Source organism: Pocillopora verrucosa, chromosome 3 (assembly GCF_036669915.1).
Source record: "Pocillopora verrucosa isolate sample1 chromosome 3, ASM3666991v2, whole genome shotgun sequence".
In the NCBI taxonomy this organism is placed as follows: Eukaryota; Metazoa; Cnidaria; class Anthozoa; order Scleractinia; family Pocilloporidae; genus Pocillopora; species Pocillopora verrucosa.
Window position 1 is genome coordinate 28,937,631 of NC_089314.1, and position 16,186 is coordinate 28,953,816.

Consider the following 16,186-nt stretch of genomic DNA (forward strand, 5'->3'; position numbering starts at 1 on the left):
TAAACCCCTGATCTAAGGCGCGCAGATTCTTCATACCCATTACCAGATCCCTGCATAGAGCTCTCTTTCCTCGGCCAAATGCTAAATTTGTGTTTGAATAAGGAACAAAACTGAAAACGGCCAAAAGGAAAAGGTGAAAGGATCATTTAGAGACTAATAACTTAATTTAGCCTTTAAAACAGCAAATGGTTGAATGTACCAATCATTTTTACCCACAGAAATTCCGGTTTTCAACACTGTCTTTGACGCAAGATTTTTCACCTTTTTTCAATGTCAGGGGGTTAAAAGACACAGCTGGAAAACCCATAATGTACGTGCGTGGTAGGATATTGGGGTCGCTATGGTTTGGATATAAAAATATTTGATCTGGAAGAGTTACATGCATGTCGGGTCTAAATTGTTTTGAAAAGCAACACCGTAGGGTTCATAGATAATTTATTTCGTAAAAGGAGGTACGTGGGTGAGCGGAAATGTCTCTGTTCTAAATGTTAAACTTAATTTTGTTGTAATTGACTTAAATCCAATGATTACCTCAGCTCACAGCCAGCTGAAGAGAGAAAGCGAGAGTACCTATGTGTTTCTAAGTTTCCATTGCTCTAGAGTTTGTTTTATTAAAGTTTCATTATTGTCATTAGATGTGTTAAGCCCTGTGTGCTAAGTTAATACAGGTAGAGATTTTTTTTTTTGTTTTTTTTTTATGGCGTTTACCGTAGTTTTAATTTTACCTTCCTCTCTCAAAAGTAAATAAGTTATCTGATACCGCTCTTGAAGTGACCGCTAAGTAAAGTATCATATGATTGCGCGTTGATAGTGTAACGTTCCTATCTACTTTGCGCCTTCTCCTTTGCAAAATACCAGAAATGGGGTCCAATTTATCTCTAGACTGAAATACTGTGGTACTACTAGTTAGGTTGTTCGTTAGGTTGGCCTTGAGAAGAAATACTGATTGTCAGAAATTGCCAATTCAGGTTACTATGCACATATGAATGGAGTTGTTAGGTTTTTTGTTGTTTTGTAATGTAATCTATAGTAATGTGGCCAATAATTATAAAATAAACATCAGCGCTAGCGTTTCAATAGGATTGTGGAGAGCTGATCGTTTGCAGAATTATCAAGCAAAAACTGTTGCAAATATTGAAGTGTGATTTCTTTGCATTAAACCTTTGCGGAAGGCAGGTTCAGACAGAGTACTGATGGATTTGGCTGGTGTCAACCAAATAAAGGATAAGATACACTTCAAAGTTATTAGTTCTTCTGACGTCGCCATTCTTCAGAAATAGTCTTAAATGAGCGTCATACACCCATGAAATAAAGTTGCAAAAGTGCTTTTTAAATACGAATTTCTCCGCCGGTAATATGCAGAATTAAGGTTGCAAGTCGCGCTAAAGCTACGGTAAGAGAGGAAGCTTGACTAAATTTCGTCCATGACAAAGTTGGAGACCTCGAATCACACCCACTTAAAATTTGAGGTGCTCCACATGTGCATGCCACTGCGAGGATGTATTGCCAAAACTGTCACGAAAGTTTCATTCCGACACCAATACTAACAAAAGTAGGAGAATAGCCGATTTAATGAAAAGTTCGAGATAAGAAGAGCGTTGGAGCAAAATAAGAAGACTTATCGAGTAAAACATTACTGAAATGTTCTCATTGTGACAATAGGTCTTTTAGAGTCTTGTAATCGGGTTGTGAAACATGTGCGCTCTTGCTGGGGAAAAAAACCTGACGTAATAAAATTTAAGGACATTTCCTGACCTGGGCACGTGCGGAGTCGACGATGGTAAATTTCTTTGTACTCAATATTGTTTCGAGTCAAACTCACAAACACGATCTCTCGTAAACAAACTTTCTCTCACTTCCTAAAAGATCCGATACTATTGGTATGCTCCACTTCAAAACAACTATTCACAGACATGGTCACCGTGGAGCTGGCTTGAGAATACCGGAAATGAGCGGAGACATGAATTGCGTAAGTAAGCGCTTGAGACATGGATCATGTGCGCATTGAAAGAACCTGAGACGGTTTAAACATATTGTTTGTTATTGCTAGTCTACCGTGCTTGCACCTAGAAGGTAGGCTTTATCTTTGTTCTCCGAAAGTGCAGTTGGGAACTGAACAAGTCAAAGGCCTGGATAAACAAAATTACTCGACATGGAAATCTACCTCGCAAGGTCAAACACCCTCAGGTTTCTCCTGGTTGCAGCACTACTCGTTGCTTTTCAGGTAGGGTTACTTCTTTCGCGCAAAGGCCCAACGATTTATGTCATAACAGTTCTCGGACTTGTACCTCAAAATTTTTTTTCAGGATATTTACGAATCACAAAGTTAGTTCAACACTTCTTTGCAATATACTGCTCTGTTTTGAAAACTGTCAGCCACTTGCTATCTGTGCAACACGCTAAATTGCTAAATATTTGAGTTCCGTTGAGAAACGTTCTGAACAGGAAGTGTAAAACATAAATTACGCTTGAGCACAGTGGATTGATTCTTCAATTTTACTTTTCTGTTCCAACGCATGCTTCGCGAAAATTTTCGATGTCAGAAATTATTCAGAAATTTAGACTTGTTTTCTTATTTCATGGTCTTGCAAAACCGCTTGCGTGTGGTAGGGATAATTAAGCTGGTATTCTGTGACTTTCCGGTGACTTTTCTATTAGTTGCAAGTGATCAGGGCATGTGTTAATTATCACGCGGCGATTCAATTTTATGAAGATTATCTCGCATTTACTGAAAACGTTTTCACAGAGTCGGTTCAAGGTAATGCTAGTTGAAATGAGTGCAAGGATGAGACAAAAAATCGATACCCTCGACTGAAGAATGATTTGGATACATAATCTTAACTGGGAACATAGCCTTTCGCAATATTCATTTCAAGTTTGGTTTCCGGCTACATTAGTTACAAGATCACTTGAGGAAAAGTTTGATACTTATAAAAGTTTACGGGAGCTGAGGCGCATCGATTTTCGACTAATGAAAGGCATCTTATGCCTTTCTGTACGCCTTAGTAACTTTTTGTCTCGCAAGAGTTCTCAAGCGAAACGTTTCGTTATATCTATGTATGAACTGAGCTTTGTTGAAAAACAGTGACATGTCTTGCATCGAAATGGGAGGTGTTTGAAAAAGGATTATGAGCAAACAAGTTGTTCGCTCTGGCTGAAGGTTAACTGTCGTCAAAAAGCGAGATGTATGAAGCACCTCAAAGAAAAAAAAAATGAAAATGAAAATTAAATCGCAATGCCAATATACATAAAGGGATTCATGGAACTCTGTTATGTAACTTTTTTTTCAGAATAAAATATATGAAAGTCTGATGCGAATCGATTTTTCCTAGAAAAACCATAATGTGAAACTCAGCAGTTATCTTTTTCTCGACCCCATTTCATGCAGTTTCGTTTACTTTCAAAACAAGAAAACATAAGTTTTCCATTTCTTGCCGTCAGTTAGAACATAAACCTACTTTGCATACTTTCCTTCTTGCAGTAATTAATTTTCAGTGTTTACGTTTAAGAGAGTGTAATTTCTAGAAACGGATTTCTTCTCAGTTGTCAACGCATTGGAGTCTCACACTTAAATAGGGTTGCCTTCATTTTTAATGGCAATGGGACCGAGTTGAGTCCACTTCTCTATGTAGTGATGCGCGTGATAAGTGAAATCAGACTACCGCGAAGCGGAGTCACGAGTATGGTGATGGAAGAAATTCCTAAGACCAACAAGTCAAAACTATAACAACATTTGAGAGACATCGGTTATACGGTTTCACAAAATCTATCGTTTCTTACAGAAGGTAGTAGCCACAAAAATGTTTATTTACAGACATTTTCTCTGAAATAGACACATTACTCATTTGAGCACTGCTAATATGTTAACTCAAAAATATGACAATAGTGTGTAGTTCAAAGCCGCTTTGTATGAAATATTACATATATGCAAAGTTAGAATACAGTAGTTACTGCAGTTAAAAATTACGACTGCGTTGATCACTAAGATTGATCGTTTAGGTTTTTTTGAAACAATATGCATCTGCTTCATGAGAGGGGGGGGGGGGAGGTGGGAGGGGTAAAGTATGAACCAAAGACCACAGCGCGATTAATTGACGAACTGACTCCAGTGGTAGACTAGAACCAGAACTAGAACTACGATGATAAGTAAATATGATTAAACATCTAATCAGGAGAGCTGTTTTACTTCCCAAGGTTCCGACTTCAGCTGGTCCTGGTGGAAAGGTTTCACTACTTCTCAAAAGTTTCTCAAATCCATCAAATAAAGACTTGAACGGAGATTGTTGTGAACCATCTTGTAGGAGTTGTGACTATTACTTGGAAATTTGTCTGAAACAATCTGTTGGCGGATCTTGTTTGGTCTCTGCGACGACAAATACATATCATGACACCAAGCATGTTGTCTTTGGTGCAAACGAAGGCTTCTATCGTGGAGGAAGAAACCCACTGATATGGAGTTTCTCTTCGTGGAAGGTATGCCGGAGTAAGCCAGAGTAAGGCGATCAAACATAAGTATATAGGTCTATCTTACAAATCGTGAGAGTTTCTACATCATTGCTTCTCTGCATGAATTATATTGCTTTTAACGCTTTTACGAAACAATTCTTCTTTCCTTTCTTATGAATGTTCTTTTTTGGACTGGAAATTGTTGATAAATATCGAGCCCCTTCACGCCCAGCAAAAAACATTGAGGGTCTGGAAAACTTGACTGATAGCAGTTGATGATTAACTATCCTCGTAGATAATTTTCCTTCTCAATATCAACGTACTTTTTGCTGAGGAAACTATCACTATCATCATTCATGAAGCAGTAAAAGTAAGATAAAGTAACGACTATAACTTTTTTAGGTTCGTTCGTGGTAAGTGTCAAAGCCATGGATTATGATCCACTATCATCGGATGACATGATAGACAGATACGAAAAGAAAGTCACCGTCATTCCTAGTTCATGGACTTCCTCCAAGAATTGGCGGGAAATCACTTTGGGTGGTAACCCGTCTACGACTGTTTTGCAATACACAGTCCAGTGCAGCAAAGATTATTATGGTCCTAGTTGTACCACGCTTTGTATAGAGCGCGATGACAACATAGCAGGTCATTACACGTGCGATAAAACTACTGGTCATAAGGTTTGCCGCGTTGGATGGTATGGTGCCAGCTGTAAGGTATACTGTATACCTCACGATGACAACACAAACGGACACTACACATGCGAGCCAGGGACAGGAAGAAAGATTTGTCTTTATGGATGGTATGGACTCAGCTGTAAGGTACACTGTGTCCCAAGGAATGACTCGCTGGCGGGTTATAATTGCGATTCCCAGGGACAAAAAAATTGTTTGCATAACTGGTATGGCAAAAATAAATGTACTGTTTATTGCAAACAGACCAACGATTCTAAGGCTGGCTACATGTGTGACTCAAATGGAAACAGGATGTGTTTACAAGGCTGGTATGGACCTTCATGCGATTGCAAAGCAAGGAACGACTCTTCCATGGGTTACACCTGTAATATTACAACCGGAAGAAGAATCTGCCTTGAGGGATGGTTCGGCGACTATTGTGACATTTTCTGTTCCCCAAGAAATGATTCAGCAGGTCATTACATTTGCAACAGTGGCACTGGAGCTAAAGAGTGTCTGCTCAACTGGTATGGAGAAAACTGTACTGTTTACTGCCAATCTAGGAATAATTCTATTGGTCAGCACGAGTGCACTGTAAATGGGAGTAAGCTGTGTGCACGTAACTGGTATGGACCCAACTGCACAATTTATTGCGCCTTAAGAGATGATCAGACGGGTCACTTCACTTGTCACCCAAAGACAGGACGGATGATTTGTAATCCGGGCTGGTATGGTGGCAATTGTACTACTTTCTGCGTTCCTCAAGATAGTGATTGGTATGGGCATTACAATTGTAACAAGATCGATGGAAGTAAGATGTGTCATAGTAACTGGTATGGAGCTCAGTGCTCTACCTTCTGTTCTCCTCAAAATAACTCGGACGGGCATTACAAGTGCGATAAGAGAAATGGCAGCAAGATTTGCTTGGATAACTGGTATGGAACCGAGTGCAAATCTTTTTGCAAGGCAACAAACAATTCAGAAGGACACTACCGTTGTGCGATAGAGGACGGGACCAAGATTTGTGACCGGAGCTGGTTTGGACAAAACTGCACCATTTATTGCACAGCGAGAAATGACTCTCAAGGGCATTACGTATGCGATCCTCGCGACGGTAGCAAGATGTGTCACCGGGGCTGGTTTGGTCGAAATTGCTCAATGCATTGTGTACCCAGCAACAACTCTAAGGGACATTACGACTGTAGGTCTGAGGAAGGTACAAAGATATGTCACCAAACTTGGTATGGCCCTAACTGCTCCACTAATTGTATCCCTAGGGATGACTCCGTCGGCCACTATAGTTGTGATGCCACCAATGGAAGCAAGGTATGTAACTTGCATTGGTATGGACCTAACTGCACTGCATTTTGCAAGGCGAAAAACAACAACGAAGGGCATTACACGTGTGAGGAGGACACCGGCCAAAAACTGTGTTTGAAAGGTTGGCAAGGAGAAGCGTGTCTTCAAAGTAAGTGTACTGAGTTGTGAATATTTTCCTTTCCTTATTATTGATCATCCGGTCAACCCAGAAAATGCAGGTAGAAAGTGTTTGGATGAAATGACTTGAAAAAATGTCGCAAAATAAATAAGTTAAAGTAAGAGTAGTTGCTATTATTGCTGAACTTTATTTTCTTTTTATTTTTAAGAAGTTATATCTACTTCTCACTCATCTATAAGGACTCCTACGTCATTGTCGTCTTTCCCGACCGGAAAGAAAACCACAGACCACATTATTACGACTGCGTTCTTCCCTCAGACCGAGATGTCAACTACGGAGTCGACTGAAGAAAATAGCGCTGTGGAAAAGGAAAGTAGAAAGGCAGATGAGGAAGGATGGTTGACTAAAACGCGGATCGGTTTGATCACTGGAGGCTTTGCATTACTACTGTGTATATGTGCCATAATTATGATAGCTATGCTAAGGTCAGTATCTCTTTGCAGAAATCACGTGCATGTTTCATTTTGTATAAATTACCTGTTAGATTCGGATCTTATGAGAAGGGAGAGATTCCTTAGGTGTCTAGCCTAAGCTAACCAAACTAATCCGGAAATTTGGGATTAAAATATCATGAAATGCGCGTATTTTTTGTGATTCACATTAAAAAGCAGGACTGTTTAGATACCTTTTCGGATGATTTTAAAGTTGTTCTGAAAGAAGAGCCTTCCCAATTTGCCGTATTCATTGGACTTGAGGAACGAACCGGGAACAAACCAAAGGTTTGACCAGCGAGTTCAGTAAGAAGAAGATCCAAGTGTCCATGTACATATTTCCTATTTCAGTTTAACTGTGTATTAAGGAATTCGAGTTCATTCAGGCTTCTTTTGTTCAACCTCAGTTGCAGGCCAAAAGCCAAGCGAGTTCCCTATTTTAGACAAAAAAATGAAACACGGATGCATTCATCAGAAAGACGAGCAAGTGGTAGAGTAAACCCATTAGCAGACGATATCCTGACGCAATATGAAATGAACGAAATGTTCTTCAAGGTTCAACAAGTCTCTTGGTGAGTTTCTTTCTCTGCTAAAAAGGACTGGATTGATTTTTGGTGACTGGAATCTCCCTTATGTTGGATGAGTAATGCAATTTATATATGTTGAAGAGTACGATCGTGTTTGACTTAAAATCCTTTTTTTTTTTTTCATTCAGAGCACATACATATGATAAAAACAACTTAAGGTCACCCTGTAACTTAAATAAACTATTCTCGTTCTGATGAAGTAAAATAAAGATAACTTTAACTTTTCTTCAAGAAACGCAAAAATTCGCAATAAACGGAAAGTTCAAGGCCTACTTCGGTGAGAAAAAGGTATAAGCTTTACATCAAACAATTTGATACCATCTGTTTTTTATGATAACCGGAGGTAAACCAATTAGTTTTTGTTTTTTTGTTTATTGCACCGTCTCTTTAAATTCAAAGACATCTTTGCACCTTGCAGAAATAAACTCAGTTTGTCATAATTTGGGTGTTTTCAAAGAACTGTTAAGCCACTTTAACCTTTTTAGAATATTTGGTGAAGACTGATTTGACTATTCATTTTTTTTCGTTGTGTAGGATTGAAGACGGCTCAAGACAAGTAGACGACCACCTGGTGATGTACAATAATCCACTTTTTGCTCCACGAAAACAAAAACCCAAGTGCGGTACCAGTGACAAACAACTAAAACTTGACAACGATTGGAATGTTGTGTTTGATTTGTGAACAAAAGGGTAAAATTGACAAGTTGACAGAAGTTGTAAATTTAATTCCATATGAAATCGAGCTTCAGGTATAAAAATAGCCGTAAAGGCGGACAAGTGACACCAAGAAACAGATTGCTCTTATGTATAATAAAATCTCTGGTGAGATTTCATACAAATGAAAGGTCAGAAAATTGCGTCTGAAAATTGCTCATCTACGAGTCGAAATGTCATTATGAGGGGCTAAACGTGCCTTTGATCTGAGATTCTAGATTACAACCTTGTAGACGAATCTCCTTTTTTTGTCAAAAATGTCTGAAATTTCTTCGCAGTGAGAACTCAGGCCGCAGGAGCCACGCTAACCTGTCAACACATTTATTTATAAATCAATTTACATTTCCGTTTGTTTGGTCATTAGGAAGTTTCGAGACCACTGTTGCAGATCTTGAAGTAACCAGACTCTTCATGTTATAAAGTCTGGAATTGGCTATTGGTCCCATAAAATCGGGTCCACGCGTGATTTTAGGATGAGTACTCTCTGCTACTTGAGTGCTTGAATCCTGCAGGGATCTAAAACTAATTATACATCTATTGTGGAAGAAATTAAAGAATGCTTTTTTCTTTTAGGAAGGATTCGTTTTCAATCAGTCAAGTTTAAGGAGTGTTAAGCCGGAATTCTTTGAGAATTCTCTAGAAGTTGTATTTGTTTACCAAAGCATATCAACTACTCTTTCAGCACTCAACTTTTAGAGCGATCTTTCCAATATCCATTTACTATAAACGGATGAACACCTTGTAACAAGAGGAGAGGCATTAAACATAGGCCAGGAGCTCATTAATGGGCTCTTGCATTGGCTTAGTTCCATTTAATCTTCCAGAAATGGGGTATTACTAAATAGTGGATCAGCGGACGGTAGAACCTCCGGAACCCATGTTTCTCTGTGAAAGAAAAGTAATCAGATAAACAAGAAACTAAAAAGACTCTAACACTGTCTGAAAGTTCGTTTTCGGGTATAAAGAAGAATACTTTAAAAGAGAAATATGTTTTAACCGTCCTTGACGTCCAACTCCAACTGTAGCGACATTCACAGTACTAGTACAAGGGTATGTAAGATCAGTAGGAGCAATCAGCAGTCACCTACCCTGAGTGATGATAATTGAACAATAATTTAAAAGCTCGAACAGTTTGGGTACCGCGGTATCTGAACAACCCCTCATCCGAAGGATATCAGCAAACTTTCAGGCTGGAATCTAGAACAGTATTCGGGTGCTTTTAGTTTTTATTATAATTTTTTTGATGAAAATTAATAGTTCTGCAGGTTCCTTAAGTTCTGCCGGTTCCACTGATTCCAGTGGTTCCGCGGTGTACTGATCTTCAAATTAGTAACACTCCCAGAAATGCCGAACAAGATCTCCACACCTATATAATCCAAGCGTGAACTATTGGAGTTCATTTCAGCGGGTGTGCCGACACAGCCCTGTTCAAGTTGTTGTTCGGTTTCCAGATACAGATCCTTACTAAGTGCCAACGCCGAGCGATAGAAAACGGAAAATGAAGTTACTTCCACTGCTATCAGCTGCGGCGATGATGCTTTTCTTTGTGGTAAGTCCTTTCAGTTACGCTGCATAGACAACTATGCCTTAAAGGAGGTGTAGTTGATGGAAACTGCTGGAAAGTGAATTAAAAAAGGTTCCAATCTTTGTTTCGTGGCCAATGAAATATAAGGCTAGGGAAAAGATAAAACCAAGCCTCGCGCCAGGTTAATGATTTAATCATGATTTTGTTGTGGGATCTCTCATCAACTGAACAACAACGAACTCGATGGCGGTGGTTACTAGAGCATGGAATGGCTTAAATCCACCTAAAAGCAGCTACAACCACCTAAAACCACCTAAAACCACTTGAAACCACCTACAACCACCTTCAGAATACTATTTTAAACATTTTGAAGCATTTTTGCGACAATTTTGTTGACAAATATAAATACCCACGGGAAATGTTGTCTTGTTTCGCGGGTCCCCGTCGACAGCGAAAACTAAAACCCCTGAAAATTAAGTCACTGTGTGCGACCTTTGTCTATCCAATGGCTCGCATGACCGGGGAAAAACACAAGTCAAATTGTTTACACAGGAGCAGCACCAAGAGCATTGACCCTTTTCGAGAGATACATAGACTACGTTTTAGAGGTCTGCTTTTTTCAATGTCTGACAAGGGTGAACGGGACACCAAGCAGGTAGTCGAAAATTTGATGAGGTTACGTAATATAACATCAGGGGTGATGTGTGTAAAGAAAACCCGAGCAACCCTAACCATCTGAAATTGCTTCAAATCGGGCTGTGGAGCGAGCGTACAAGAAAAAAAACAAAACAGTTTTATAGTGAGTTGGTATTACTCAGAGAAAAAAATTAAATTGACTGAGAATAGGAAACCACGAAAAGAACAATGACATTTGAAACGATGTGTGAGAAACAGAACTTTCAAATCTCGCGATATTCATGTAGCTTACAAATTCCCTAAAATTACCGCACTTAAAAGCAGCATCCTTACGAGTCCCAAACGCGAAATAGATCGAGCTCTCGTAACCTACGACATGCTGGCATTAATTTGTTCCGATTCTAGCTCTCGGTTTACCCGGCAGAGGCTTTTCATGCGGGTTTCGGGCTTCGGTTAGTCTTTACTTTGACCCACGCGAAAGCCTCTGGAACGGTCACTGACCAGTTCTATCGACCCGCCGATGGCTTTCGTACTTGGACCACGTAGGTTCTTTTATACTACGTATTTCTGGTCGTTAGTTTACGGAAGGCGCTGGCTAAAGAGTGAGAGGATTCTCTGAAATTATTCAAATTCAATTGTTTGCAGTGCTCCTCCGTGGCACGTCCAAAACGGGCCGTTTGTCTAGGATCAGGTTACCAAATTCTCTTCTTATTGCAAGAATTGTCGCAAGCTTGGAACCAAATCTCATCCGTAAACAGTTTCTGTTATTTGTTCAAATTATTGGGCCTGTTTGGATGTTCTATATATCACAAATAGATTAAGGAAATTTGAGAGTGTTAGAGCCCTGGTGCAGAATTTGAAATTAAATAAATTGAACCGCTGGAATCTTCTTTCAGACTCAAACGGACCTTTGGACCTCTTTTTGTTACAAAGGTATGACATGAATACAGATGTATCCGCTTTAGGTTACTTCCCACCTTCATGGGCCGAAAAAAGGGGTTTTTTTCTTACTAGACAAAACTGACTTCAAACATTTTACCTAACGTTTTCAAGAAAAAAATTTTAAAAATCTCCTAAAGCTCTAAAAGTTATTTTAAAAAACGTAATTTCAGATGAAAGCTAGTAAATCAAGTAGGTGTCATAATCTCGAACCTGGGCGAATTCCTTGGAGGAAATTTTCTCGGCAAGCTCGTTTTTCATATTATTTGCATCGCGCACCTGAAAAAATTCACATGTGGAAGCTCTCTGCTTGGGGAAAAATCTCTTCTCATGGAAAAATCAAAGGAAGAAGAATTTCCATAGTAAAAAAAAAAAGAAAGAGTACCATTCTATCAAGAAAAGAAAAAAACCCTCGGTGAAAGCGACTGGTAGTGGCGGAGTCCAGATTACGAACAAAGAAGTCGCGTCATAAACAAAATTTGTCATACTTAAAGTCAAAACGAGTTTTCCTTTTCTTTATACAAAAAAACTAGCACTTGTCTTACTTTTCAAGCTAGCGGCTGCAGCGAAACTGAAAAATCACATTAGAGGATAATTTTATTTTCACGAGCAGAAGACTCGCCAAGTAATTAATGAATCTATCAGGTTTCAAGTGGTAATTTGCTTGAATATCGGCAAACAGCAAACTCCTGAACTTCCAAGGGTTTCCCCGCAAATAGGAGTAATCTCGTCCTCATAGTGAACGTGAACGAACGAGCATCTTTCCGCGCCTAATGGAGGCTATTCTGTTTATTATCCTTCCAATATTTTTGCAAATTTTGGGTTAAGAAATGTTTATGAACAGCTTATCGTTTACTGCGTGGAATGTTCACTTTTCAGCGTTCCCTGCTACGATTTTATAAACAAACAAAACATGTCCCCTCTTTTATAACAACCACAAAACGCTCTTTCACCACATTTTAACTTTAAAAGAAGACTTATCGTAATGGACGTAGAGCTCGAAAATCATCGGGAATATCGATCACTTATAGACGCATCACGTTGACAGGTATTCCTCAGCTAAACTGGGGGAATATCCGAGGATATCACTCAAGTGATATTCCCCAATTTTCAAATCTTACGTTCACTACGATAAGTCGTCGTTTAAAATTTAATTAATGATGAGAGAGCGTTTCATTGTTGTTACGGAAGAATTGTTCATTAAGTCGCACAAGAGAACACTCAAACAACACACCCCACACAGAAAACAGTAAGCTGTTCGTACACATTCTTTTCACACGCTTGGCAAAATATTTGAAAGATAAGAAACACAATAGCCTCTATTTTGCGCGAAAATATGCTGGTATATTTGTTCTTGGTCATAATCTGTTTCTTGAAGCTCACTTCTTTCCATGCCATCAGATTTTTTTGTTCCTTGAATTTTGCCTCTGAACGTTTTTGTACATGGATATCCATACAAATATGTTCTTCATTACAAAAAGTAAATCTAAAACAAGGAAAAACATTTTTAAAATTATCATTTTCAATAACATGGTCATAGACTGACCGCAAGTCACTTGAAAAGATCAGTACAGAGCAGAAATTGATCTGGAAAAGCGTCTGAAAAAGGAAGATGTTAAAAGGAAGGTGAGTTGTACTGGCTGACTCACGCCGTGACCGGTCAGCAGTCATCTCACGCATACTTCAACACCCTTTTACCCATTTTGTCTACGAGTTTTGTACTATTAATTTAAATGTTTAATCTGTTGATTCACACTGACCCTGACATCAGCTCAAACTCTGCAATCTTCCTTTTTCTAAAGAATGTTAACATAACAATGAATTTTTCTCCATCTCACTTCTTTACCCTTTCCATCTCCATCTTCATCTTAGAAAGCCACCGAGTAGAGCTCGAAAGGGTGGTTTAAATCAATTTTTTTCCATTTGTTACAGATGTCGTGTGAAGGGAGTGGACGTGTGGTCGTGACCCTAAAATATTACAAAAATCCTTCTCACAGGACCTACGAATTCAAATGCTGTGACGCTGGGTTATTTGGTTGCTCTGGTGGATGTGAAGCATATTTCAAAATTTGTGTGACAAAGTCAGCCTCCGCCAATACGCATTCCTGTAACATGGGAACTACACAGACTGCAGTCATTGGCAACAGGGATGATCATAGACTAAATTTAAGGAAAGAGTTCGCATTCACATCCTTGCAAGTAAGCCATAAAATTTTGCGATTTTGTTTGCCTGGTGCACTGGTAAAATTTGTTTTGCTCCTCGTCCAAAAATCTCGGCAAAATTTGTCAATCGTGGGCGCTCTGAAAAGTAGAAAAAAAATTGTTGACGACCAAGTGTCAACCACATCGATGTAAAAATTGAGCAGAACTTAGACTTGGAGATTCAGCCTGAGCGTAAAATTGGACGCCATGATAGTTTTTTTCTGAGTATCCTGAGTACTGATCATCATACAGAATCTTCCATCTTCACCGATTGATTGCCGCGTAAAAATCAAATCGTTTCTCCTTCAAATCGTGGTTTTTAAATGAAAAAAGTTGTCAGATTTGATCTGACAAAAATTTGTACTGCTCTGAGGTAGGACGACAGCGCCTATGTTGATTGGTAGGTCTTGACAAAATTTGATTGGATAAAAAAATCACCGGGCGCACTTGTCTCACGCCAAGTGCGTCATTCTACAGCCAAAGCATCCGCGCGTTTGCCCTTAAAACACTCACATAGGTTTGAGTACTTATAATGGACTGTGTGTGTTTGTGAATGTAAGAGATTGTTTACTAATACAGAAATTACTTTCTCCAAAGGAATTCGTTAATTTGAAGGTGCAAGTCTGGGACCATGACAAAATTCTTAAAGATGACCTTGTGGAGACGTTTTTTAGCTCGAATAAACCTTGGTTGCCTAACCATGGCCATCAGAAAAAGACCATACGACATAAGAGCAGGGTTGTTCAGTTGACACTTGACCTCGAGGTATACTGCAACAAGAACTACTACGGCCCTCACTGCACAAAGCAGTGTGTCCCAGGAAAAACCTACACGTGTGGATTGCTGGGAGAAAAGGTTTGCCGAGCTAACTGGTATGGTAAGAGCTGCACTGTGGAGTGTATCCCGCGGGATGACTGGAGGGGACACTTCACCTGCGATAAAATGGGGAAAAAGGTCTGTAGATCAAGTTATTATGGAGAGAGCTGCACTCGATGGTGTGCCCCTCGAGATGACCCGCGAGATGGACATTTCAACTGTGATAGGCAGGGAAACAAAATCTGTCTACCTCGTTGGGAAGGGCCATCCTGTAAACGATGCGTGAAAAACTGGTTTGGTCCTGGTTGTTCTACATACTGTGTACCTCAAGACAGTTACGAGCTTGGACATTACAAGTAAGTTGTTCCATGTGCAGTTTGCGCAAATGTGCAAGGTATTTCAAGGCGTGTTTTATTGTCCTTGTTAATGCTCATAAGAAAGAGATCCAAAGTAAAAAATAGCCGAGACGAAAAAAAATTAGCTACCTAAAAAGTAGTTTAGCCACTGTTAGTAATGGGTTCGTTCGGTTGTTTGGGAAAACAGGTCAGTAGTATTGTTCCCAGTTTTATACATTACGCTTTCTTAGACACTAAAAAGTGCATTTACCTCTACAGATGCAGCCAATCAGATGGAACGAAACAATGCCTACCGTGGTGGTTTGGTAGCGACTGCAAGGCGCACTGCATTCCTCATGACGATGATGACAACGGCCACTATAGCTGTGCACGTGACGGAAAAAAGACATGCCATGATGGATGGCACGGAGAGAACTGCACAGTGTTTTGCATTCCTCAAGATGATGACATACGAGGCCACTATACTTGTGACGACGAAGGCGGCAAAGTCTGTTTAAACGGGTATCGCTCTCCAGACTGCATGGACTGCCTACTGGGTCGGTATGGAGCAAATTGTTCTTTATCCTGCTTGGTGAATGACACGTACGGCTTCCAGCAAGGCTACATCTATTGTTCTGACGGTGGAGTTAAGCAATGTAAGAAGTGGTGGCATGGCCCAGAGTGTCTCCAGTATTGTGTCCCTCATGATGACAACGAGCACGGGCATTACACGTGCGAGCCAGGAGATGGAAGTAAAGTATGCAGACCTGGCTGGGAAGGGCTAAGCTGTCTTAATCGAAAAAAGAACTGAGCATGCGGTTTTGACAGAGAAGTCAGTAGATTAACATGTAGCATGAACTTTTTGCGGGAAGTATTCTGCAGAATAACAATTTTTTTTTCATAGCAATTTTTTTTTTCTATTTTTGTTGTTTTTCAGTTGTTTTTTTTTCTCTGATATAAAACACATTTGTACTGTAGTATTGCACTTTTTAAAATGTTACCTCTCATAATTAGAGATTATTACGCCGTATGTTTAAACAAGTAGGGGTATTGTTACGTGATTCTAGATGTGTTATTACGATTTCGCAACACCAGTATTTTGTTAAGACAGGCGGCTAGTAGCCAGTGACCTATCGTGCGTAAATATAGTTTTAACTGTTAATTGCTGTCTATTGTAAACAGTGGCCGGCAAGTGACAACATGTGTCAAAAAATATATTTTGGCTAGAAACTAAAAGCAGCAAATACGTCCAAAAATAACCATTTACTTCTGCACTTCGTTATCTTTTCATTGTATTGTTTTTTTTTATCTCACCATGATGCAAATAAAGCACATATTTTTCACTATTACTTCCCTTTCATCTGTTCCTTTTTTTATCAC

At 39.4% G+C, this 16,186-nt stretch overlaps 2 protein-coding genes across 3 annotated transcripts; both read left to right on the plus strand.

Annotated features, from left to right (window-relative positions):
* Positions 1-1,966: 1,966 nt before the first annotated feature.
* LOC131798169 (protein draper) lies at positions 1,967-9,693 on the plus strand. 2 transcript variants are annotated; one of them, XM_066163285.1, is made up of 7 exons: positions 1,967-2,224; positions 4,195-4,473; position 4,693; positions 4,849-6,591; positions 6,770-7,046; positions 7,460-7,624; positions 8,174-9,693. In XM_066163285.1, the coding sequence occupies exons 1-7, from the start codon at positions 2,153-2,155 to the stop codon at positions 8,319-8,321; spliced, it is 2,685 nt and encodes an 894-aa protein (XP_066019382.1). In that variant the 5' UTR covers positions 1,967-2,152; the 3' UTR covers positions 8,322-9,693. The 2 variants fall into 2 exon arrangements, with proteins under 2 accessions (XP_066019382.1, XP_066019381.1); XM_066163284.1 differs by lacking the exons at positions 1,967-2,224; position 4,693 and having other exon boundaries at positions 4,325-4,473.
* A 54-nt stretch (positions 9,694-9,747) lies between these two features.
* LOC131798170 (protein jagged-1-like) lies at positions 9,748-16,144 on the plus strand. Its single transcript, XM_059115818.2, has 4 exons — positions 9,748-9,902; positions 13,386-13,652; positions 14,253-14,827; positions 15,086-16,144. Exons 1-4 carry the CDS (start codon positions 9,852-9,854, stop codon positions 15,615-15,617), a joined length of 1,425 nt encoding a protein of 474 aa, XP_058971801.2. The 5' UTR covers positions 9,748-9,851; the 3' UTR covers positions 15,618-16,144.
* Positions 16,145-16,186: the final 42 nt, after the last annotated feature.

Excerpts from the sequence above, each read along its gene's own strand:
- LOC131798169 (XM_066163285.1), top strand. The coding sequence starts at position 2,153 with ATGGAAATCTACCTCGCAAGGTCAAACACCCTCAGGTTTCTCCTGGTT. Across the intron at positions 2,225-4,194 it reads CACTACTCGTTGCTTTTCAG|GTTCCGACTTCAGCTGGTCC; the intron begins GTAGGGTTACTT and ends TTACTTCCCAAG. Across the intron at positions 6,592-6,769 it reads AGGAGAAGCGTGTCTTCAAA|AAGTTATATCTACTTCTCAC; the intron begins GTAAGTGTACTG and ends TTTATTTTTAAG.
- LOC131798170 (XM_059115818.2), top strand. The coding sequence starts at position 9,852 with ATGAAGTTACTTCCACTGCTATCAGCTGCGGCGATGATGCTTTTCTTT. Across the intron at positions 13,653-14,252 it reads TCGCATTCACATCCTTGCAA|GAATTCGTTAATTTGAAGGT; the intron begins GTAAGCCATAAA and ends CTTTCTCCAAAG. Across the intron at positions 14,828-15,085 it reads TACGAGCTTGGACATTACAA|ATGCAGCCAATCAGATGGAA; the intron begins GTAAGTTGTTCC and ends TTACCTCTACAG.